Source organism: Phyllostomus discolor, chromosome 10 (genome assembly GCF_004126475.2).
Source record: "Phyllostomus discolor isolate MPI-MPIP mPhyDis1 chromosome 10, mPhyDis1.pri.v3, whole genome shotgun sequence".
NCBI lineage: Eukaryota > Metazoa > Chordata > Mammalia > Chiroptera > Phyllostomidae > Phyllostomus > Phyllostomus discolor.
This window is the reverse complement of record NC_040912.2, coordinates 28,072,416-28,099,091: the sequence shown is the minus strand read 5'-3', so window position 1 is coordinate 28,099,091 and position 26,676 is coordinate 28,072,416. Positions and strand designations below refer to the sequence as shown.

The window sequence follows — 26,676 nt, the reverse complement described above, 5'->3', positions numbered from 1 at the left end:
ACATCATTGGCCAGCAGGGAAATGCAAATCAAAATCAGATATGAGATACTACTTCATGCTCAATAACATGGCTATAATTTAAAAAGAAACAATAATAGGGTCGACAAGGATGTGGAGAAATTAGAGCCCTGTACACTGCTAGTGGGAGTGAAAGATGGTACAGCCCCTTCAGAAAACAGTTCGGCCTTTCCTCAAAAAGTTGGGCAGAGAATTACTGTATAACCCAGCAGTGCTACTCCTGTTTACACATAAATTCCAGGAGAAGTGAAACAATACATCCACATAAAAATCTGTATGCAAATGTTTATAGCAGCATTATTTGTAATAGACAAAAGTGAAAACAACCTAAATGTCCACCCGCTGATGAATGGACTAGCAGTCATGTGGTAGACCCATACAATGGAATTGTTATTCATCAATAAAAAGGAATGCCATTCTGCTACATGCTATAACATGGGTGAACCTTATAACATTATACCAAGTGAAAGAAGCAAGACAGGAAAAACCACATATGGTATTATTCTACATGCATGAAAGTAGATGGAAAATAGATCAATGGTTGTCAGGGACTCTTCGAGAGGTAACACAAAGTTAGTATAATTAGATAGTAGTGAGTTTACACAACTTTGTGAATGTATCAGAAAACACTGAATTGTATGCTTTAAAGGGGATATTTATACTATGTAAATTTTATTTCAGTAACAAAGTTAAGACAGCCTTGATCTTAAGACTCTGATCAAAGAGCTCTGCTTTCACTTGCTATTTATAACCACCCCCAACGCACATCCTTGTCATGTCAAAATTATTTTCCCGTTTAAACTCTTTACCTTTATTCTTAGAGGCAACTAGATCATAGTTGTTTTTGACATCTAATGGGGTTTTTTTAGAATGCCACATGTACGCACGAAACAGTGACTCCATATTTTCAGGTCCCGGGTCAGTGCCCTCAGAAGCTGAGGTTCTCTTGTTCACGGCTTTGGGAGGAACAGAGGTCTTTAAAAATGGTAGGGACAGACCCAGAGCCTCCCACTCTGAATTTTCTTATCTTTGAAATGGGAGGAGCGTAATGTAGTGAATATGTATTAGAATTTCAATGGCGTTATACACGTGTCTCGTGCCGCTAAGGACAGAATCTTTTTATTTGGGACCGCAACTTTCTTCACCTCTGGTGGACATCATTGGCCACATTTCAGTCACACTTTGCATGTTGTCTTTCTTGGAAAGTGGAACTTCCTGAGCATCTAGCAAAGCTATGCTCACCTCATTGTGGGTGGACAGATGAAGACATCGCAAGAGATCCAGAAGCAGAAAGGGGAACAGGGACAGTGACTCATGTGAGGCAGTCATCGTCTTGTGCTTGGTAATGTCCAACCGAGGACAGATGGGCCATCCTGAGTAGACGGGACCGTGCTGGTGGTGGACTGACTGGAAGTTTCCACACCTCCACACCTTGAGGCTGGCAAATAACCTCAACCTGTAAAGAGCTTCAATTTTTATTCTTTATCAAGAAACACTTCAACTTCTGTGCAGTATGGCTTTGCTCGGCCAGCTTGCTCAGCCAAGTTGATAGGACCAGGTGGAGAAAAAGCTTCCAGAACTTTTAGTGGGGAGCCCAGTCCTAGCCCTGGGGAGATGTGGGCCTCACATCACTCAGGACCGTGCCAGCTCAGCTTCTGAGGGTTGGCGGTCCTGCCTCCCCTGCGCACACCCCCCCCCCCCCCCCCCCCCCCCCCCCCCCCCCCGCCGCAGCGTCTCTGGCATCCCCTGGCTTATGTTTTCCATTTTAGATCTAGGATGGACCCTGGTGCCAGTCCTTTAATATTTTGCACACCGTGGCCTCCTTTGCCTGACACTCATCCGCTCACCCTCTGCTCTACCTCTGCTCAACTGCGCGCCGGGCCCTCTCCTAGTGCTTCGTCAGCTGGGCCCAAGGCGTCTTCCGTATTCAGTGGGGCAAAGGCCTCACCCTCCGGGATTTGGCTACAAGGTGGGGAGGCCCAAGTGAATCTAGTTAAACACGAATCTCCATCTTTCACTCTAATATTTGTAAATCAGCGATATTCAGCCTTCAGTGAGTGTCAGAATCACAGGGTGGGGGTTAATTGAAACCCAGATTGCTGGACCCTCCCCCCACCCAGAGTTTCTGTTCAGTACGTTGTCAGTTTGCCTTCTCGCCTGTTCCCAGGTGCTGCTGCTGGCAGTCAGGGACCACACCGTGGGAACCTCTTGTCTAGGGCTCCTCCATTTGCTTTTCTCTGTATTTGTTAAATGCCACAACAAATCCAAATACATGAGGCCTTACACTTCTTAAATGATTTTGAATTGTGTTCTTACAGTTATTTAGAATAATATATACATTTAATTGGGCATTTTTAAAATGTTATCAAAGCCTCTTATTTTAGAATAAATTACCAGGGTGGAAATGCTCACTACGATGTAATAATAATGCCATGTCCACCACCGCACAGATCACTGAAGTGTCTGTTTGTTTCCATATCATACCTTCTGCCTGTTCCCCTCCAGTTCTTCTCTTTTCCCCTCCCTTTCTTTGTCACTTATCTATTTAGTGCCTGCTTTGTACCAGATAGTGAGCTGAGACCAAGGTACAGAGATCATCAGAAAGAGGTAAATGAGTTTGCAGTTGAGTCAGACATGGAAAGAGATGAACACGGGACACGTGGCAGGGCGACGGTGGCAGTTAACGTGTGTGCAGGAGAGAGGGGGCAAGCTCAGCGGGAGGGGTGGTGGGATCGCAGGGAAGGTGTCCCAGAGTCAGAGCGGAGGAGCCCTCACGGACTTACTGCCCAATTAGAAGGAAAGACAATTATAGTAGCACTGACGCTATAATGTTCTTTTCCTTCTTTGCTAAGTAGTTTAACTTGCACCCTTGAATAACATGATTATGAACTAGTAAGACCTTGAAAAAAAAGAAGGAACACAGTGCTCAGTGTTTATACTTTTAAAGAAAATAACTACTGATTAGTTCAACTCAGACCATTTTGTCAGCTGATAAAATTATAGAAATATTTTAGAAAGTTGAAGAAGATCACTATCCCAGGGTTGGACAGATGCATGGATTCCAGGTCAGCTGAGACAAACAGGCCCCTTTCCTCCTAGGACTGGCCCAGGAGAGACTCAGAAGCGAGGACTCATTTCCAGAGAACACAGCTTTGCCATGGGAGGCGCCACCTCCTGGCCGGCCTTGCTGAACTGGCTGGAGCTGAGAGCAACTGTGTGGCTACTTCCCGGGAATCCTTTCCCACGCTTGTAAAATGAGCCCATGTGTTTGGGCTTCTGCCTTACAAGGCTGTGAGAGTGTGACTCGATGAGTGGGTGAACACACGTCATTAGAAAACAGCAGGGGCACAGGGGGAATTGACAAGGTACAGTGTGTGAGGACACGGCCCTTGGACTCACAGTTGTACGAGCCACGGCCTCCGTCTGCCACCGCCTTTGAGATTTTGAGCCTAAGTTTTCTCATCTGTCAAACTGGAATATGATGTGAAACTTTAATAAGAATAAAACAAGACAGTGTGTGCACACAGTAAGTGTTGACACAGGTACTAAACAATGGCAAAATGGCCACAAAGAATAAAAGCATTTGATACAATAAGAAGCATTTAATCAACCTGGAGACTATGTGGAAAGATAGAGTAACCTACCAGTACCTGTAAGAAGTGTTATATAAGGAGTTGCTTTAAAATTATAAATCATTTGTGACAGAATCATTCTCAAGAAGAAGAACCATAAGTCTATCAATGAGTCAACGATCACATTGGGAAAATCACATGATCGCAACTCAACTTTTATTTACTTTTGGTGGCCTGGGTTGATTTGGGATCATGAACTCCTGAACACGGCAGTGAGGAACTGGTTGAAACTTTTCCATAATTATTGAGAAAAGAAAATAACTTGTTTAGTGGGATAGGATCACTTATTCAAGCTAAGTTTTGAAAACTGAGAAGTTTCATGGTGATGATATTTTTAGTTAAAGAAGAAGCACATGGACTCCCCCAAGCGACCAAGACCCATCCATGTGCCATACCAGGAAATTAGGAGTGTAATTTTTATGTTTTATGGCAGATTACCATCAGATCTGCTATCTTAAAGAAACTTTAATTTAGAACATTCATAAGCCTGCCTTCTCTGATTTTTGAAAACAAATAAGCATCATTATAATAAGTCCCAAAGATAAATTCAAAACAGAGCTGCTCCAGATGGGAGCTGCTTACTATGTACCAGGCACTAAATTAAGTGCTTTCCAAGTATTAGCTTCATTTAATCTTCACAATAACTCAGTGATATGGACCCATTTTACAGATAGGAAGCCTGAGGCTTAGAGGAGTCTGTCACTTCTCTTAGAGGAGTCTTTCACATACCATTTGGCTGCTAAGTGACAAGCAGGGATTTGAACCCATTTGCTGTATGTGTACACGACTTAACCGTGACACTGTACTGGCTCAACAGTTGGTTTCAGTTTGCCATGGTGGATTCTAAAATTGCAGATCAGCCTCCTGTCGCTCAGTGCCTGCTGCTGGTCACCCAGTAAGTAAGGACGCAAGGGAGGCATACAGCTTACATCCCATGAGCAGGATGCACGGGAATCCTTGCCTGCAGGTGTAGGTACCTCTTCACGGGATGGTGGAGATCTCTGGGCCTCACACAGAAGCCCATCAAAGCCTGTGATCCAGGGTGACCTCACCGTGCCAATTCCAAGTGCCAATTACCAGTCCATGTTTCTTTTCCATCTCTTTGCTTGTGGTGAAGACTGACCTCTCGGGGTCTCAGAAGGTGCTCTGAGCTGTTCAACACCAGGAGGCGCTCTGCCTCGAGCTATAATGGGGTGTCTTCTCGTGTTTTCTTTTCATGTGTTCTTCTTCACGTGCCTGAAGAAAGACCCCTTTCAGGAAGGGAAGCATCCATTGCTGGCCCAAGAAGGCTTTAAAATCATACCTGAATTTCTTACTTTGAAACTTGGAACTTTTTACCTTGCCTGGTACTTTGGTTTTCAGTACATTTTATGTGCCATCCCCTGATTCTGTATGAGGAGGCTGCAAGGAAGGGCTGGGGACCCAGCCTGACCCTCCTTACTCTCCTGATCCAGACGCCTGGGCAGGTGGGGCCCCTGCAGCCCTGGGAGGGAGGGCGTGCGTAGCCGGGGCTGGAGTCCTGCTCCCTGGGACTGCGGCGGCGCTGGCCGGGCTTGTTCTGCAGAGTGGCCCTGTGCACTCCTGTCTCCTCTGCATGCATCCTAGGTCTCACCTCAGTCCTCCAGCAAGTCATGGAAAAAAGTGAATCACGGAAACAAAGTTTTGTTTTCCCAGAATGGTTGGGAAGTCGTGTGTAGAAATTCCTGGCAGTGATATTCATTTTCTTTCATCTTATTATGACTGCTACTAAAAAAAAATAAATACAATGAGTCTGTGCCGCCGGCTAGTAATAGTTAAAGACGATGATGTGAGTGGAGTGTGCTTCTGCTGACCCCAGTGAGCTAGAGAATGGGAGGTTTTGGCTAAATGGTTATTTCCCCTTTCTCTCTTTTCCCCTCTCTCTTTCACACAGGCACTGCGTACCTGTAAATATTTAAGAAATATGATATGCTCAATATTAATACTAAATGTGTATAGAAAACCACTGTTCTAGAAAATGTCATACATTTACATCTGTAAATTATGTATATGTATGTAGGTATACCTACATTATATGTATATGGTCCATATACTCTGCCCATGACAGTCCTTATAGTAAGTACTAGTAAGTACTTAGGAGTATCTCCATTTTACAGATGAGGAAACTGAAGCACAGAGAGGTTAGATAACTTGTTCAAGGTCACAGACGTGGCTAAGTGGAGGGGCTAGAGTTTCGGTGCTTTACCACCAGTACGCTGCTTTCATGATGAGGTTTTCCTGGGCAACTCAGGAAGCGCTTTTGCAGTAATTTGGAAATCACCATCGGGAACCTTAGGTAGGAGTCTGGCTTCCTGGAGGAAGCCCTGGACCAGGACTCGGGCCAATGGTATTTTAGCCCCAGTTCTCACCTTCCTCATCTGTAAGCTGGAGATGATGACGATGTTGCCATGTGCCTCATAGAAGTGAAGGACATCTGAGAACACTCGAAGTGCTGCAGAACTGTTCAGAAATGATTCTTTACATGGTCACATGGGAATTCCAAGCTGAACCTTATTGGTGTTAGCCCTGTGCCCTCTCCACTCTTCTGTGCTGTATCACTGTGTCTTCAAACAAATTCACGTGCTGACCTGTGTGAGCTACTTTCCTGGGGAAAAGGGAGGTCTTATGATCCCCCTTGGAACATCTTCTCATCGCCACACAGAGAACAGGTTACTCCACTGAGGAATCTCTCTTTTCTTCACATTTGAAACACACACCTTCCTTTTGTCCCTTTCACCTAAGAGACTAGAGTTTTATATTACCAGTGAAAATTCCCTTTATGAATTTTAATCAAGCAAAATCAGAGATGCTCAGAATGGAAGGGGTCTCAGCTGAGTGGGACCAACACCTTATTTTACAGATAGAAAAACAGACAGTCACTGTGAGGGCCCCGCTAGAAGTCACCCAGCAGATTAAAGCCAAACTGGGCCAAGAACCCAAGTGTCCTGACTTCCAGCCCAGGGTCAGTTCCACTCGCTCATGCTGACCCTTGTACCAGAAGCTGCAGGTGTTTGAGTCTTGCTGTGGTCCTTTGTTTTATTGTTGATAGCTCTTCTGCTGGAATGCCATCTCCTCTCTAAGCATTTGTCCTTTGTTGCTTGCAGACGAAGACTCCATAAGCTGGGAGTGTCGAAGGTCACCCAAGTGGATTTCCTGCCCAGGGAAGTGGTGTCCTACTCCAAGGAAACCCAGACTCCTCTGGCTACACATCAATCCGAAGGTGAACTATGCCTTTTGTTTACTTTCCCTATTATCTTTGGAGACATTGCCAGGGAGTCACACCCTCCTTGCTGATTTCCTCTGTTATTATGAGATCGCCACAGGACATAAACATAATGACACACTGAAGGCTTAAGTCTCCTCCGTCTCTGATTTTCAAAGCTCTAAAAAGGGAACCCCATGGTACTCCTCCAAAGGACCCATGAACTTGAACACGGATAACTTAGTGAGGTCACAGTTTATCAAAACTGGGTGGGAGGCCAGAGGAATTGCCAAAGGGTGATACAATAGAAACTTTTCCAAAGTTTATCAGTAAGAAGAGTGTGTACATTAACATTCATTTGCAAGAGTCAGCTAACTACAGCCCACCACCTGTTCCTCAAAACAGTGTGGTAGGATACAGCCACACCCAGGTGTCTGTGTGTGTGTGTGGCTGCTTTCTGGCTACAATGCTAAGCTGAGTGGTTGTGACAGAGAATTTATGGCTCACATAGCCCAAAATCTTTATTCTGGTGCTTTAGAGAAAAACTTTGCTGACCCCAGATTGGCTTTGCCAATTTTACCATGATTTAAAAAGCTTTTCAATGCAAGCTCCTCAGAGGTGACTGGGAATTGAACTCATGCCTCCTTCATACATACCAGAACCATCATGTGGAAAAGTTGCATTCAAATCTCAGTGGATCAAAAAAATACATTCATAAGAGATGTTGAAGCCGATAAATCAAAACACTCCCTGGGAGTCCAGAATTACACCAGAGCAGAAGAGGGACCTGTGTATACTTAAAAGAGGATAAGCAAGTTTGCATCCTTCGAGAATGAAATTATTGTTCTAGCTAAGCACATTCTTTTTTTTACTTTATGTTGTTTTATTGCTTGGTGCGGGGAAGAGGATGCCAGAACTCTGGTTTCACTGTTGTTATGTAGTCAGCACTGTGAAAAAGCCATGAGAATGAAAAATGATTCGCATTCCCTGCTTGGTTTATGGCAAATATATATAAATCAGTGCAGTTTGGATTGCACAAGCTACAGAGCTTTTCAATTTCAGGTTTAAACACACAAGGCCGAAAGCAAGGTGAAATCTGATTCCTTGAAGTAGAGCGCGGCCTGCAGGCCTTGTGAGACTCTTTCCTGGGTAATGCTGGCTGGCACGGGGACCATTCCATTGGTTGGTAGCGGGGCCTTCATTTTTCAAGTCTGATGATGAAATGAGTGTTTAGAAGCAAACACGTAGCACCCTCTGGTGGTGAAATTGGAAACTACCCGCTACAACAAATGTGTGGCCTGTACATTAACGTGGCAGAAAATACAGAGTGAGAAAAGCCTTTGGGAGCTCACCTAGTCTATCCTCGGGCTTCCAGGCAGACCAGGAAGATCGTTAAAAAACAAACTCACCACCCAACCCAAACATTTGTTTGAATTTATTTGCTGCCAAAGGTATTTGCAGACTGTAGCCCAAGCTGTGTTTATTTAGCCCCAAATTTGACTCATAACATAAAGTTATACAACTGAAATAGGAGAAGGAGTATTTTTTTTTTTGGAAAATGTGTAGACTTCAAGTATTGGAAAAGGTACAGGAATATTTACAAGGGAAGATAAATTAAGGATGAACGGGCATCAACTCTAGACTTTTAAACTGGACCATCAAAAGGAAAAGGCTGTGCATTTCGCTTTATTACTGCAGAGAGAGCTCGGGAGCCTCATTATGCTGTGGTCCAAGCGGGGCAGGACAGAAGGAATTTATTTCTTGGCTATTGGCAGAAGTCCGTTCTGTTCTGTTAACGAGACTCATAGAGTGTTTTGTGGTGATGGGTGTTTCACTAGTTCAGATTCCACAATACAGACTGGAGCTCAAAACTAGCTACTGTAGCTCTAGACATTAAAGCCATTGCCAAGGGGTTTGGACAGGAAGAACTTTGGATTTGAGTTCAGCAAATTGTCCTCTCGCTGCAGATGACCCCTCGACCTTTGGCTGCCCAGAGTCACCTAGCCACCAGACTGATGAAGGTGCCCAGTGCTTACTTTCACTTGCTCTGTGAAGGAAGGTGGCAGAGGGAGGGCCCGGGGCAGCAGGGGCAGCAGGGGGCAGCAGGGGGCAGCAGTCAGCAGAGAGGGTCCACCTCAAGGCAGTTTTGGATCGGCTTCTGGACTGGGGGCTTGAGGCCTGGCAATGTCTTCATGACAACTGCAGCCATTTAAGGGGCAGGAACAACAAACTACTGAATTTGTGACAACAGTGAGGCCCCCTGAATGGGTGACATTTAAAGCTGTGGTGTGTGTAAGAGTCACTTTAGCTCGTTATTGCCTATGAGGGAATGATGATTATTTTTTAAAGTCATTATGCAACTGTGGTAAATTTAACATATCCAAAGTAATGATCTCAGAGCATTGATGCGCTCTACATCTAATGGGGTTCTTGTGCATTTGGTTTTTTATGTGTTCCCATTTTATTCTTTACAATGGAGGGGAAGGTACTTGGGATTTGCCCAAGCCTAACTCTTCTCTCCGCTATGTACTAAAATGAACAGTCTCTTAATTTGTGGTCCTAGTGACCTGTTATGAGAAACGCTCCAGAGAGTGATTTAAACCAGGAAGATTTAGGAGTGATGTCTGCATGAACACTGACCCCCTCCCCCAATACAAGTTGAGACCTTCCCTCTCTGCTCCAGGTCATTAGTTGAAGAGAAAGATGGCTGAGATTAGGAAACACTGATTTGGGGGGAGCTGGATCTCTCTGCCCCACAAATATTTTAAACACATGCTTTTTATTCCCAAGTAGTAAGAAAGGGGAAAAAATATGATCCCTGCCAAACTACCTCTGCCTGGCCTGTTATTAATATCTTTCTTTACTGACAGTGAGGTCCTGATATTATTTAGGAAGCCAGTCTCCATCTTTATTAAGGAAAGTGCTGTCTCATAATAGACACCCAATAAATGCTGTTGAGTGACAAAGATGATGCCAGGCATCCTAGAAACTCCAAGTTCTATAATGACCCCTGGCAGAAAGAGAATTGAGTAACTTACTGGAAGATGCAAACCAACCTGGAGGGAGGAAGAGGAACAGGAGACTTGTACAACCTGTTGATAGTTTTGAAGGATTAGCTGATCTGCTTCTTCATGATAGCTTATAAATTGGAAATCAGTGACCTCATGTTGGCCACCCACCTCCCTTCACTTCCCTCTCATGCCCTGTTTCTTGTATCCAAGAAAGACCAGTTTTCTTGCACTTTCCACGGTGCTGTGCCACCTCATGTCTCAATACACTTGCACACACTGTCTCCCCACCCGCAGTGCCATCTGCCTGTTTGCCTTCCTTCAGGACCACAATCAAGGTCAGGTCCTTGGCAATCCCACTTCTGGTTAGTGTCCTCCCTCATACGGGCACAGTTCATTTTCCCCCCCTTATCACGCTGTACTTGATTTCCACTTAAACGCCTACCTTTTAGACTGTGATCTCCTTGAAGGCTTGGCGTGCTTTTTTTTTTACCTCCAGGGCCAACAGAGTGCCTGACATAAAGCAAGGGCTCAGTAGATAACAATGGAAGAAATGAAGAAGGAGAGAGTCATACAGAAATGAAAAAGAAGGAAGAGAAACTGCTGTTGCATTTCAGGGAGGATGGAGTATGATCCATGCATTAAGGCTATATTGGTTTTATGGTTTTTTTAAAGATTTATTTATTTTTAGAGAGAGGGGAAGGGAAAGAGAAAGAGAGGGAGAGAAACATCAGTGTGAGGAGGCAGTGTGGAAACCCCTCTGGGTTTTTCCCCTGCAATGCTCATAGTTTCACGAACTCATTGGGGCATTCCTTTCTTTACGCAGTCTCCGTGCTGCCCCAAGGACTACCAAAGGCCACGTATGACCTTGTCAGGTGTTCACACCTTTGTGGCTCCCCTCTTCTTCTACAAGAAGTGAGGAGAGATCAAAATTAAGATTGGACCTTCTCAACGGCCGACAGTTTAATCTAAATTCCCTTGTACCTCAGTGGTCCCAGGAACATAATTCTTTCATACAAATTGCCGAGAAGTGGAAGTTTTTCCAGAGAACCTAAGTGGAAATGTTGAGTCCGAAGCCTTACATTTGGAAACCAGATAGTTCCCAGAGGCATAGTTTCCTAACGGAAAGCCCGTTCTGAAACACCTGCAGATGAGCCAGGAGCAAACAGGCCGTGGTGCTTGGTCTTCACGCAGCCTCTTCGGTTGGCTCCCAACTTCCTGGGTCTTGTACTCGTCTCTGACTCGTTATTTAAATGAGCCATTTGTTTGGAGGCACACCATGGTGGCATCTAGGTTGCAACTAACGTTCCCTCGTGAAGATGACGCACACTAATCTTATATTTAGCTTCTGTTCCTTAGATAAGAGCTGACACAATTCCAGGGAGAGAGTGACATCTGCCTTTTTGTGTGCGTGTGCTTCCTTGAGGTATGCCTGCTATTTCCCCTTTGACACCGGCTTAAAGTGTTAATCCTCTTTCAGAACAAACTGTAGAGCCTCTGGGCCCGTGTTAATAAGGTCAGGGATTGAGGGATCCTCTCTGGGGAGATTAGTTTTCTTTACACAATGTTAATCTCATATCTCGGCAAGTCCCTTGAAAGACCGGAGGAGGGGGAAACTATCTAAGGAACATAGACCTTCCAGGCGTTACTTTGGAAAGATATTATTTACATTAGTAGTCAAAATGTCCTGGTTTTTGAAAAGCTCATTGTTTTCTCTATCTCTGAACCATTTCTTCAACTATTAATCATGAGAGCTTTGATGGTTTAGTTCTTGATTTGTGTTAGACAATGAAATGGTATAGCTAGCCTGGATATTCCTGAGGAGAAGCCCTTAATCTCTACTTGGGATCAGTGGCAAACCAACACCTATCTCCCCAAAGAATAATAAGGTAATGAGTGGCTGCACTATTGCTCTGAAGTCTAAGGACCTTTTCTGTGATTTCCGTTAGAGCTACTTGTCCGATTCTCCCCCAACGTTATGGGCACCACTGGATGAGCTGGACTGGCTTTCTAAGTAGGAAGCCACTTAAAAGCAGGAGTCCTTTGAGTCGCCTGGTCGATGGATTAAATAAGTGCATGCAAGTGTTGACTATGTTGCCTGCAAAAGCCAGAATGACCCACCAAGCAATATGATTCTTAGCATAATAGAAACAAGGTCCTTGCCATATACTTGGAGTTTAACAGATCACTAGACCCATAGAAAGTTTTCTGAAGTGGCAGGTCTCTGTATTTTTAAAGATTTGTCTCCCATCCTCTAGCCTACCCATGCTGTATAACAAAATAGTGATGCACCAATCCAGTGCAGCCATCGGGTACTCTTCCGGGTGCTGTTGGCATGATGCCCTGCATTGAAGGGAAGATGGCCACGGTCTGTAGATAGAACCAAGGAGCCAGCTCAGCCCTGCCTGTAAACTGATGACGATGTGGCGGAAGAAGCGAGGTGGTTCTTCTCTGGCTGTCAGGCAAGGCTTCGTGTAGAATGTGGTTTGGGGGTGCTCTCAGGCCTCTGTATGCTCCCCTACATTCAATTTCCTATCATTTCTTGGTTGGCCCTGTCACTCACATAGTGAGCTGGTGGGGCTGCAATTCAACAGAATAAAGTCAGGAAGCCACAAAATTTAAAATTTGCGTTTGATTTTGGCAGACATACATGCAGACATTTATCACAACCAGAGAAATTCCCTGGGCCTACGCCGTGAGCTAAAATATAGAAATTTGAGCTTGTCATCTCGTCTTTAAGCTGTCCAGTCCCATTAGGAGCCTCTATCTCGCCTGAGCATCTTTAAACTCTTCACGCCATTGACACTATTCAATGGCAGTGACAGTTTGATCCCTTAAATCCTTCTTTTCAGTGGACACTTCATTAAAGATCACCACAGCAGGAAAAAATCCAGTTATCTGTTACGGCTGACAAGTTTTCATTCTTGAACTCCAACTGAATTTTCATTTTCCTCAGCCCCTATTAGGGCAAATAACCAACACCAATTCCCCAAGTGACTATCTTCTGATACCAATTTCTTTACCAGTCTGGGATTGTGGTTGCCAACAGTAGAAAATAACTCTGGTTAACTGAAATGGAAAAGGGATTTGTTGGAAAGATAGGGGATACTTGGTGGAATTGACAAAAAGTTAGAGATTTAGGTCAGAAATAGAAAGAAGGCAGCCCTAACCCTCAATGTGACTGCATTGGGACACAGGGTTTTAGGAGGTAATTAAGGTTAAATGAGGTCACCAGAGTAGAATCCTCATCTGATAGGATTGGTGGCCTCATAAAAGAAGAGAGGTCTGTCTTTCTCTCTCTCCACGTGCATGTACCGAGGAAAGGCCAAGTGAGGACATGGTGTGGAGGAGTCAGCAAGCCAGGAAGAGAGCTCCCACTTGAAAGTGAATCGGCTGGTAATTTGATCTTGGACTTCCCAGCCTCCAGAACTGGGAGAAAATAAATTGCTGTTGTTTAAGCCTCTCAGGCTATGGTATTTTGCCATGGCAGCCATGCTGTGTGAACTAACATAGCAAGGTCATGCTACAGAATCTGTTCAGCCTGGTAATATAAAGCTCCTGGACTTCCAGTCACTGGACAACCATCATTATGCTCAGGATTTAAATTCTGTAGTCACTGCTGCCTTGTAAACCTCCACCTCCCCCAGCACTTTGACCATGCTCCCTCGAGATTTAAAAAGCCGTATGGAAGTCCACTAGCTCAGACTGAGTTACCTGCCCTGCCTTAGCTGAGAGGGGCCAGGCAGAGGAACGACTACCCTGGCCCAGCTTCCCTAATCTTAGGGGAAGCTATGACTCTACTTTGACTTGGTTTGCTATACTCCCTTCCAACAAAAGGTGTTCAGTTACTGGGCACCCAAAAATATACACTTAACAAAATGCCCCCTCTGGTGTGACGAGAAAAAAAGGTAGGCAAAGAACAAATTATAGAAATTATATTTATTATGCGCTCATCGCATTCCTGTATGTTATTGTACTTGTACTGTTGCTACAGAATTTACTCACCTTATGGAATAAATCAGAAATGTGGAGAGAATGTAGCTCTTTTATTTTGTCCTCAGTTGTTTATAATACTATTGCCAGGGGCAAATGGGAAAAATGCATGAAATAAACAACTTTATACAATCTCTTGCTTATTTTAAGCAGATACCATTGGTATGTCCAGTTAAAATTGGGCAGAAATTTTGAAATTGTAATGGACACTCACTCTCACCTACTTGTCTCCCTAAGGTCATGGCCGAGTATAGATAGAGGGTGGGAGGATAAGGTTTACATGACCTGATGGCCTTGGTGGTGCCTCATGCCAGTCCTTCCCAGTATGCTGGCTGACTTCCGCTGCTCTCTGATCTGATGTTCCCTGTCCACCTGGGCATTGGCACCCGGTGCTATAGCATGCAGCTGGTGAGCTGCGGCTGTGCTTTTGACTTGGCATGATGTTCTTTGGCTTGGTCTCCTCTCAGATTTCATTGTCTCTAGACTCTGAGTTAATATCCTGTTCTCTATATATAGCCTCTGACCTAGAAGTCTATCCCCAGACCATGCTACATATTCCCTTATCACACCACAGTGGACTTCCTAGCAGATTGGCTCTCAATTCAGTGTCCATGCCTCAGATGATCTGAGGGAGGCTCAGAAGCACTCACCAGTTATCTCTGTCTTATTGCACCAGCCAACTCCAATGAGGCTGGTTACCCTGTGGTGAATGAGACCTGTTACATAATGGTCTTTTCCTAGATTCCCAAACAAGGAACATGGTTCAAGGGTTCCCATGTTCACGTGTCTTCTCAGTCACCCAACACTCCACCTTTTCCAGTGTTTCTCCCCAGAAAGCAGAATGCCAGGTATATTTGACAATTTTTCTCTTCTGTTCCCTAAATAGTCCTTTCTTTGCCACTTATCTGAAAATAAATTTAGCCCCCAATAGGGCAAAATAAACAACACCAATTCCTCAAGTGACTGTCTTCTGATACCAATTTCTACACTCTGATACACAATTTATACATTTAGGAAAGGAGTAGACAGAAGGACTGACCTTCACTGTGTTTTGACATTCTGAATGATAAGAAAAAGGAATTTGGAATATCCTTTCTACCTCAGTTGAATCTAGCTGTCGTCCTACTGTGGGATTCTAAAATTCAGTTTTTTGAGAAGGGAGCCGAATCTTTTTTAAAGAGATTTTATTTATTTACTTTTAGGGAGAGGGAGGGGAGGGAAAAAGAGAGGGAGCGAAACATCAATGTATGAGACATACATCAATTGGTTGCCTCTCGTATACCCCCAACTGGGGACCTGGCCCACAACCTAGGCATGAGCTGCTGACTGGGAATCGAACCAGCAAACTTTTGGCTCACAGGCCACTGCTCAATCCACTGAGCCACATCAGCCAGGGAAGTAACTGAATCTTTAGTTGTTTTACTTTCATTCTTCTATATCAGATTCTATCAAATTCTGTAGCAAATGAATGACTTAGGTAGATGAAAGTGAAGATCACTATGTTCAGAAACACAAATAGGAAAGTACATTTGTAATTTTCAAATGTAACTCTCACTGCACACCAAAATGAAGAGAATGTTTTTGTTCATTGCTCCTGATCAATGATAGGGTCAAGAAATACTGGGGCTAAAGAACACTAAGGGGCATATCAAGCCTTTAATTCCCTTGAGAATAATAATATGTCGACTAACGCAAGAAGTATGTAAAAGTTCCACTTCCAACATGGCAACATGGGGAGCTAGCTCTGTGAGTCTGCTTTCCAGTAAAACTAGTGAAAATTGTTTTTATAAAACCCATTCAAAGTCTCTGGAAATGGTCCTATGGTCATACAGCAATTTTTAAAATAATTTATTCAAGAAAACTTGCTAAAACAGGGTAAGAACAGAGTCTGTGGTGTTTGAACCACAACCTGCTCTCTTCCTCCCTCTTCCCAGTTCAGCTAGAAGCAAACTCCCTTCAAATGGGTACATCAAAGAACACAGAGGTATCTCTCCTCCCAGCTCCCAGTTGGAGAGCTGTGGCATCTTCCTGGGATGGAGCACGATATTAGCATTTCTATCTCTGCCCCAAGCTAACTGTTACAAAGCTTAAGTTCCAAGCAAGAGCAGCAGAGACACTGGTGCTCTCTTCTTCAGGCTAGTCCTGATTTGAGGAATGGGAACTTTACCTTGGGTTCAGCATCCTAAAAATACTGGAACCACTATCACCCTCACTTCAAGTTCATGTGCAAAGCAGAGGTTCTATTCAAGGGGAGGCAAGCCAAATAGGTCAGAAGCTACCCAGTTCTGAACAAGGATGTCACTCAGAACGATGCCACTCTCTCTCCCCCAACTCCAGAGTCCTGGCTCAGAGATTTTTCCCAGGGAAAGAAACAGGTCATAAAATAGCTCAGAATCTCTTCCCAAAGAAGCTGACTTCATTTGCAATAGAATATGGGCATATTTAATCCTAAGGAAATTCTCAAAAACAATGGAGGTTACTGTGTAAAGCAACTAAGAAGCAACTAGTAGAGGCATTTGAGATATCAGCTGAGCTATTGGCCAGCTAGTTACCCAAACAGAACCATGGAAACAGGCAGCTATGAAGACCCTTCCTGGGATTAGAAAATCTCAACTGATCTAAAAAACTATCCCTATATGCCAAGTGGGTTCTGGACTTATTGGGGAGATCACTTCATAAATTATATAAATGTCTACCCACTATGTGCAATACCCGGAACTAATATAAAATAATATTGAATATCAACTGTAATTGAAAAAACAAACAAAATAAGTAAATACATTTAAATAAAATAAAAACTATCCCTGTAAAGGAACCTGAATTCAATTAAATCAATCTGTGGAGATATCTGTGCCCTGGATCATTGTTGCTGAAACAACAGCAATTAGTCAATAACCAATGGAACTTAGCAGCTGGGTGTGGTCAAGGGAAGGGACAGTTAAAGGGACTGCAAAAGACTGTCACCCTGGGATGTCTATGCACATACACAAGGCTGCACCCTCCTAGGAGCAATGTCAGAGGTTTCACACTGTGGGTGGGAGCGGGCAGGGGAGAACAGACATATCCAAAGGAATTCAATCACTAAACAAATAAGCAAGCAAATAGCAGTAACCAGCACCCAAGGAAGGGGAAGGGGATCGACCAATATCCAAAATCTCTAAAGTATATTATCGAAAATAGTTTCCAACAACAACGGCAAAAGTGAAGCATGCAAAGAAACTGGCAAGTGAGACGGGGAAAAGTAGGCAAAAGAAACAGTCTGTGAGAGTGGCCAGATGTTCGTTCGATACAGTAGATAAAAATTTGAAAGTACATGAAGATATTGCAAAAACAAAAGAAAATTTGTTAGAGAGCACAATGGCAAATTGAAACAGCAGGAGAAAGAATTGGCAAACTTGAAGGTAGACTGATAGAGTATTCAATCCGAAGATCAGAGGGAAAAACAACGAAGAAAATGAGATCCTCAGAGCAATGGGGGATGCCATTTGATGAATCAGCACACATGTTATGGGAGTGCCAGAAGTGACAGAGAAAGGGGCATAAAATATTTGAAGAAATAATGGCTGAAAATGTCTCAAATTTGATAAAAACTGTTACCTACCAATGCAAGTGTCTCAACAAATAGAGTAAATTCAAAGAGTTCCAGAAAAAGACACACATAGTAAAAAATATTGAAAACAACAGAGAAAAAAGATTTTCACTTACAGGGGAACCCTCTAAGATTAACAATTGACATCTCATCAGAAACAGTCACAGCTAGAAGACAGTGGGATAACATATTTAAGGTGCTCCAAGAAAAAAAATGTCCACCAGTAAATGTAAACCTAACAAAAACTTTCTTTCAGAAACGAAGGTGAAAAAAAAGACTTTCCCAGGTAAGGAAGGAGAGAATCTGTTGCTAACAACCTACCTTATGAAAATACTACAAGAAGTTCTTCAGCTTGGGAGCAAGTGGTCTCAGACAGTAAATCATTTTCTTAGGCCAAATGCAGCTTTGCTCTCACCCACTAGCACACCATAAAGGACGTGGGTGAGAGCAAAGCTGCATTTGGCCTAAGAAAATGATTCCAAATGGTACTTGGAATCCCCAAGAGCAAATGAAGAAAATAAAATACTAAAGCTAAATAACAAAAGCTAAGTATATAATTGCCTCTTTCTTCTCTCAACTTCTTTAAAATACATAACATTATATAAAGTATAATAAAGATGCATTCTTGGCTTTATAACATATATAATATATTACAATAATAATCGCATAAAAGAAGGAAAGAGCATAGAGCTGTATATGTGCAACATTTTTTGTGTGTTACTGAAATTAAGTTAGTATAAATCTAAAGCAGACTTGATAAGTTAAGCATCTTGGTGTGTAGCCTAGAAATCTACCCCAAGCCTGTTCCATGGTGGATTCCATCCACTTAATGCACTTCCCACTCATATATCTGATGTTTCCTTCCATATGAAGCTCAGTTCAAGTAATACTCCTGACCTCTTGCTGCCCTGCACTCACTCCACCCACCCGAAAGGAAGAGGAAAGAGAGAAGAAGAGAGAAAGAAGAAAGAGAAAGAAAGAAGAAAGAAGAAAGAAAGAAAGAAGAGAAAGAAAAGAAAAGAAAGAAAGAAAGAAGAAGAAAGAAGAAAGAAGAAAGAAGAAAGAAAGAAAGTTATCACTATTATTATAGAGCCCTAGCAAAGAATGAGATTTCCTATAAAATTCTCAGTGCAGCATCCCAGTTTTGTTAATAATTTGGATGGTTTTGTTGCAAGAAAGCATTTATCTGAGTGAGAAGCTTTCCTTTTCATAAAACAAGATCATTTTTTGAGCTATGAGAGAAGAGTTGATCTCATTTAATGCCCCCAAATTTGTAGTGTGAAATTTGTGTCCTTATGTTCAATAGAGCAAGTGGTCATTCTCACTGTGAGTGTAGCACATTGAAGACTCAGGATGTTGCTAAATGTTTTTCTAGTACTGGGAAAAAAGAGTGAATTGATAGCTCAAAGAAAGTGAGAATAACCTTCAGTTCCCTCTACCTGATGATTCTCTGGTGTCATTTGGCAGTCCCTGACAGCCCACTCACATTTCCTGATTAAGTAAGCAGTTGGGGTCAGGCATGTGGTCATTCATAGAATGGTATGCTGGATCATATTAGTTCCAAGGCAAAATGCAAAATAGGATGAAATGTGTATTAATATGATGAAATTGTATGAGTTTGTAATGTAGTAACTGTTCACAGAGAGTGGAATTTGCTTTGTGTATCATTAGTCTCATAATTCCCATTGGTTACGTCCTTGCTCTTTGCCTGAGGACACACCCACATTTATGTGTGCTTTCCTACTTGCAGGGCTACCATTTCAAATTCCCTTCCATTCCTATTTTCTCCACTGTAGCTCCTACTTAAAAAAAAATGTCCTCTTTCTCTTGAGCAACCATTTTGATTTGTTTGGACATCAGAAAATTCCTATCTTTCAACCCTTGCTTTCAGAGGATATTACAACAATAAATGAGAAAATGATTGGAAAATTCCTTTCCTTAAACTATTATCTCAAATGATAATAGTTTGGTTTTGGTGCTGGAGGACTGAGGAAATGGGTATGTAATACCAATTTTCCCCTCATAAAATGGATCAGGACAGTGTTTTTGCCAAAATTGAGGGCTTCTTAGTAATGATGAGTTTTGAGATCTGCCTATTTTCCCAGACAAAGAGCACAGAGAGATGTACCATATTTCTTAACATACCTGGATAGAGAGTTAGAGCAGCTGTTACGCTTGCACAGTGGTAACCTCAGCAGAGTCATCTCGCAGAACTAAATAGTGGTCCAATCATCTTCAGGTGCCCCGGACAAGCAGTGATTTTGTCTGCCAGAGGGACTCTTGGGTGGGCAGTGGTAATGTATCTCCCAATAACCATTATTAGAAGTGTCAGTCTAGGTAAATGCATGCTCATCTGGGTCCATTTTATCTTATTTTGTTTTGATTTAACCCAGATCTTGCGATCCAAGTGTTATGTTGAGCATTAGTTTACTGAGGTTTGGTGAAATTTGAAGAGGAGAGAAAAATGTTCCTCTGTACCCTTACAGAGACAACACACTGAGGAAATAGGACTTTTCCCTCCCTAGTTTGGTAATCCTTGGCTTGGCATATTTGGGTAAGAAAATGAAAGGTTTGCCCACATAGTTGAAATCTCTCGTCACATTATATCATCTGAAGCCTATTTGTATGTTGGGATCATTTTATTTGGTTTTGGTTAGACATAAAAGTGTTCTGTGGTCTCCTATTTTTTCAAGGCCTTCTGGCTTTTGGAAAATTGAGTGATTTCATCCCTGTCCGGGTTTCCTAGTGAAATCTCGTATTTTTACTCACATTACTTGATCAATTAGTTATGTCAGCTGCCCTAAATGTGCCTTTTTATTAATAGCACCTTTTATCAACTCATTGGAATTAGACGTTGCAACCACAGTCTGAGTGAGGCTGGTAACATCTTGCAATAATTTATTAATATTACTTTAAAAAATGCCACCACAGTCGCACATTCGTGAACTTTCTGGATGTGTCCCTGTGTGAGGAATTGCATTTGTATTATTATTAGTTCTGACAAACTGGATTAGGTCTTGGCTATTGTTAAGTGGTTCTATCTGACCTCAAATCTACTGAGAGATGCAGCATTTTTAATGAATTTAATTAAAACTGCATGCAGTTTGTGGAGTTGCCTCTAGCCAATATGCCATTCTTCTTGTCTGAATGGAGTTTCTGCTAATGTGTAATGATGTTTTATATGAGAAATGTTTGAAATCCCTTCATAGTAGCCCCAAGGTAGTTTCCATGGAATGACATGGTGTGATGAAATATTAAAATCAAAAAAAATTTTTTCTACTTAAGTGAGTCATGTTTACACTAAGCAATGTATGCACAAATGTGTTAAACATGTTTGTTGAAGCTGTGGGAGACATGGGTTGTATTTCAACAGCAGCAATATGTTGGCAATGAAAATTTTTAAGAAATTCAACTCTGGAAACACTTGGACAATCTGCTATATGTATTATTCTTTGAAGTATTAAAAAAGGCCATTAGGAATTTCCTTTTAACATTTAGTTCATTTGGCCAACTAGTTTTAATGATTATCCCCTAAAAAAAAACAAGAAAGAATATATAAAGGTGGCTCTGAGCATCACTTTTAAACAGTCTTGGAACACATCAGTGATAGAATGTTGTCTTTTTTCAAGACAAAGACATCCACTGCACTTTCTTTTTCTTAATCATTTTAAAATTATATTTTATTGGTTATGCTCTTACAGTTGTCCCAATTTTCCCCCTTTTCCCTCCTCCATTCAGTACCCCATACTCCCTCTGGGAATCACACCATTGCTATGTCTGGGGTCACAAGTATAAGTTCTTTGGCTACTCCATTTCCTATACTGTAGTTTACATCCCCATGGCTATTCTGTAACTACCTATTTGTACTTCTTAATCCCCTCACCTCTTCACCCACTCCCCCACAGTCACCTCCCATCTGGCAACCATCAAAATGCTCTCTGTATCCATGATTCTGTCTCTGTCCTTCTTATTTATTTAGTTTGTTTTTTTTTATTCAGTTGTTGATAGATATGTATTTATTACCATTTTACTCTTCATAGTTTTGATCTTCTTTTTCTTAAGCCCCTTTAGCATTTCATATAAGAATGGTTTGGTGATGATGAACTCCTTTAGTTTTTTAAATTTATTTGTTTGTTTTATTTTTTGTCTGGGGAGCTCTTTATCTGCCCTTCAATTCTAAAGGATAACTTTGCTGGGTAGAGCCATTTTGGCTGTAGGTCCCTGCTTTTCATGACTTTGAATATTTCTTGCCAGTCCCCAATTAACCTGCAAAGTGTCTCTAGAGCAATCAGCTGACAGTCTTATGGGAACTCCCATGTAGGTAACTAACTTCTCCTGTTGCTTTTAAGATTCTTTTTATCTTTAACCTTTGGCATTTAATTATGATGTGTCTTAGAGTGGGCCTCTTTCCATCCATCTTGTTTTGGACTCACTGTGCTTCCTGGGCTTGCATGTTTATTTCCTTTACCAAATTAGGGAAGTGTTCTTTCATTATGTTTTTCAAATAGAGCTCCAATTTCTTGCTTTTTCTCTTCTCCTTCTGGCATCCTTATCATGTGAATGTTGCAGTGCTTGAAGTTGTCCCAGAGACTGTTTACACTATCCTTTTTTTCTTGGTTTTTTTTCTTCTTGTTCTGGCTGGTTGTTCTCATTGGTTTGATTCTTGGCTTCACCCACTGTCTTGTTGTTTCCTTGTAAATTGTTCCTTATTTCAATTAATGAATTATTTGTTTCTGACTGGAACTTTTTTATGCTGCTGAGGTCCTTGCTAAGTTCTTTGAGCATCCTTATAACCAGTGTTTTGAATGCTGCATCTGATAGATTGCTTATCCCCAAGCTAGGCACTCAAGGTGCACTCTTTGTGTGGTGGAGTACCCTCTCCTCTTGTACTTGAGCCTTGGTTGCTGTTGGCAGATCAATGAGAGGGATTTATCCAGGTCAGTCAGCTACACGGATTGGCTGTGACCACTGACCGCCAACCTCCAACCTTCATAGAGGATGTGCTGTGCAGGGGCAGGGTGGTGGTGCTCTAATGTGGTCTGTAGCTGTCCACGGGTGCACTGGCTCTGGGGATTCCCAAGTGGTGTAGGCCAAGGTCAGCCCCGTCCTGTGTTTTGTCTCTGGCCACCCTGACTGAACTGTAAAGCAATCTGAGATGGCTGCTGCTTGTGCTGGGCTTGGAGATTCCCAGGCAAAGCAAAGCTGTGGATCTAAGCTGGCTGCTGCTAATGCCAGGCCTGGGGCTTACTAAGGCCAGCTGTTGCTTGTTTGATAAGATTTAAGAAGTTGTGAAGCATGAACCAAGACCAGCCATTCACATGGAAAAGCAGCTTGGGTGGGCTGGTAAATTGGGAGGGGAGTCTCTGCGGGTCTCCAAGATGGATCAAACAGTGTAAGCCAGGTTGATGGAGTCCTAGATATTGTACCAGCTTGCTAGTTCTGTTGGGGGGAGGATTTAGAAAAGGGACGATGGACTCTGCCTGCCCCGATGCCAGACACTTCAGTTTCTCCCTGTAACTACTGGTGCCTTTCAAGCGCTGCCCCAGTGCTGGATTTCAGAGGAAGTGAGTCTGAGGTGAGTCTGTGTGTGGGTTCTTTAAGAGGAACTACTTGTGGTTCTAGCAGTTTCTTTCACCAACTCAATCTCCACTGGTTTTTGCAGCCAGAAGCTGTGGAGACTTATCCTCCTGGCACTGGAACCCTGGACTGGTACTCCTCAGTGAATAGGCTGGTTCTCCTCACTCCCGTGATATCTCTCCTGAATTTTTATCCACCACAGGTGGGTGTGTGGCCAGCCTGTTTCTCATCTGTGCTCCTCCTACCAGTCTGGATGGATGTGGATTCTTTAATTCTGTGGTTGTCAGACTTCCATTCAACTCAATTTCTGATGGTTGTTCTCTATTTTAATTGTAATCTTGATATAGTTCTGTGAATAGGCAAGCCATGCCTGCCTACACTGCCATCTTGACTGGAAGTGCACATTTTCTTAATATTTTAAAAGAAGGAATTGTTTAGTAAAACTTGAGGGAGGGGACCAAATGAAGCGTTCTGATTGAATAGACTCAAATTTTGACTCTGGACATTGATCTTTGATGATAATGATGGGAGAACAGCAGGGAAGTAACACTCCCCTTGAGGATTTTTCCCATCATCTTTTAAATGTCAAAACACTACTGAGGAACTCAGTCTTTTCTATCATCTCTATTAAGTGTATAACAAAATGTCTGATGATTGCGTAGAACCAGCAGAGCTGAGGTTTAGAGGTTTTGTAAGACTCTGGAGAGGAAGTGGTCCAGTGGAAGGCAGAAGGCTCCAGGTAGATGTGTAACAGCCTGGGAAGAATTCCCTCTACATGGACGTGGGCAAGTAAGAGAGAGGAACTAACTCAGAGTGGAGACGTCTAGTGAGCAAGGAAGGAAACAATGAACTTGCCTTGGGAAGAGAGTGGAAGTGAAAGAAGGTCACCAGAATCTTGGACAGTGATTTCTTGAGAAGTCAATGAAATGGACAACTGGCACAAACAATGAAGAGGTTGAAGGGATAGCAGAGGCAAAAACAGCTCACAGGCTGCATAGACAGCAGTGGTCTCGATTCCTTCTCTGAGCTTCATTTCTTCATTGACCTCGTAGGCTTGTGGTAAAGATCAAATGTAGTCCATGTAGAGAAAAATCCATGTAAAATACTAAGCACAATACTTGTTATAAAGGTTCATAACTTTTATCTTAAAATCACTATGGCACTTATTTTGGCTAGATGCCTTAATGGTTCCATAAGATGATCTACATGTTAATTCAAAAATCACCAAATATCCTCTCTCTCCTAGGAACTTTATCTTTTCTCCAGCTCTGAATGGCATTTTATTTTTGAATTTTATTTTATCGTTAGATATACACCTGGTCTTAGCTTCCTAAAACTGAAATAGTTTTAGGTAGTAAGTAGTTTCACTTTCAAAATGTTATTAAGCAACAGGAAGAAAAACATTAAAAATTTTTTTTGTTCCTTGCACTTCATTTTTTCCCTAATGTAGGGCGCTGAACATAATTTCTCCAAAGAAAAGAGGTCATAGTCTGAACCCTACTTTCAAAATTCGGGTGACATTAATTAATAATAGCAGCTATCCTTTATTGAGCTCCTATTACTGGCTGAGTGGGACATGCCCTCCGCATGTTTTCTCCACAATTTTCATTCCTGTGCCAGACAGATTGCATTATTCTACATTTCATAAAGAAACTAAGATTCAAAGAGCTTAACTTGCTGACATGCAGCCAAGTCAGGAGTCACACTCTGAGCTTCCTTACTAAGCTTCTCCCCACGGTACCACTCTGCCTCAAACCTCCTTTCCTTAGAAAAACACACTTTTAATTGCATTTTCAAGGTTGTTTTATTTTGACACTAGTGAATTGACCAGCTTAGGCTGTTTGACTGACCAAGCAAACCTTTGCCACGGAGGCAAACTGGAAAAAAAAAAGTGGGAGTTTTTTTGAGGAAATGCTAGATCATCGAGGCACAATAGGCAAACTGTGCCTCCATTCCACTGAAGAACATATGGAAGAGAGCGGCAGTAATCACAAAGAACAAGTTGGAAACATGCCCTTTATGAGGGATGGTATTCTGTTTCCAAGGAAACTAGACAGGGATGGGAGAGTCCGTGCCCCATTTCTATTGACTCAATCTGTGTGTGCTTAGTGTATATGACAGGGTTCATACCTGTCAGCGTTCAGCAAAAAAATAATTCAAAAAGACAGCTCTGATCAAGTCACCTCTGCTGCCTAAAATTTTCCTGTGGCTTCTGGCTAAGTGCAGAATGCAGTGTGAGCATAGGAAGCCCTCCCGTGCACAGCACGTACTGAGCCAGCCTCGTCTCCCACCCTCCACGACTCAGTCTCTGTGCTCTGGTCCAGTGGCTCCCAACCCTGGCTTTTACAAGGGGAGCTTTAAAACTATGCAGATGTCTGGGCTTTACCTCTGGGAATTCTGGTTTAATTGGTCTGAGGTGGGGTTTTAAACATTTCTCCAGGTGATTAAGATTCATAGCCAGGATTAAGGATCACTGCTCCAATCCAAGGAGATTCTGAAAACTACTCTGTGCTTTTTACTGAGGTTCTTCCATTCTCCTGGAATCCTTTTCTATCTCCTCTCCTGCCTCCTTTGGCCAACTACCTCCTTTAAATTCTTCCCGTCCTTTAGGACCCTTGTCTATGCTTCAAAGCTTTTTTTACTCCTAACCCTAACCTGAACCCTAGCCCTTCCTTTTTAGTGGAATATCCTCTCTCTCATTTAAATGCCTACAACATGTGTCTATGCCCATGTTATATCATCTCTAGTTCCTGTCATAGCTACCTGTCACTCCTCCCCATGAGAGAGGACTCTTCCCCATGAGAAACCAGTAGGTTTTACTGATTTCTTTACAGATGAAATGCTCAATGAGAAACTAAGTACACATATTTCAAGTGTTGCAAAGAATCTTTACATAGACCCTTCCTTGAAGGAAAGAGTTAATGGCATCCTTCATTTCTGATGATGTCTGGACTGAGTCTAAGACTAGATTCAAGATCTATCCCATAACAAGGAGACTTCCTATTTTAGGATCTACAGGCACCTTGATATTTGTATGTAGAGTTTTGTGATGCCTGGGTGCATTATTCTCAGGAGAGGTTCCATTGTTTTAATTAGAGTCTTGAAGGTACCCATCTATGGTCCATTGGCTTGTTAGTGTCCTGGGGGTAAATCCCCATCACTCAGCAGGTAGTGATGATGGCGGCCCTGTTTGCTGATCACTAACATTCCTTTTTTCCCCTGCCATGCTAGCATGGCTTTAGAACACCCCACCTCCATGTAAGTCGAATGCCTTCATGAAAATATCATTAGTCCAAAGAGTACTCAAGCACTACAGGCTCAATAGCATCTATCATTTGAATGATGAAGATATTTTTTAAATGAAAAATAAAAATCAGATTTAAAGGTGCTTTGTTATTGGCTCAGAAAAGGTTGAATTCCCAGCTTGCCTGAGTGATAAAAGCACAGTGGTCCTGCCATTGTCCTCCAGCAATCCACAGGAGAAGAGTGCTGACGTGAGGGTAGGCGTGAATGAGTGTGTCTGTGTGTTGTGTGAGTGTGTTACCAAAATATAACTTTTCTTTGATAAAAATCACCAAAAATCTGGTTGTCTGCAAGTGGAATACATTTATTTCAGCAGGTTCACCTCTGAGTTTCTTA

At 42.5% G+C, this 26,676-nt stretch overlaps 1 protein-coding gene across 1 annotated transcript in view; it reads left to right on the top strand.

Moving 5' to 3' along the window:
- DYNC1I1 (dynein cytoplasmic 1 intermediate chain 1) overlaps positions 1-26,676 on the top strand; it is a 254,347-nt gene that overhangs the window by 34,708 nt on the left and 192,963 nt on the right. The window contains 1 exon segment of the mRNA XM_036010591.1: positions 6,773-6,888. Coding sequence (XP_035866484.1) covers positions 6,773-6,888 — 116 coding nt within the window.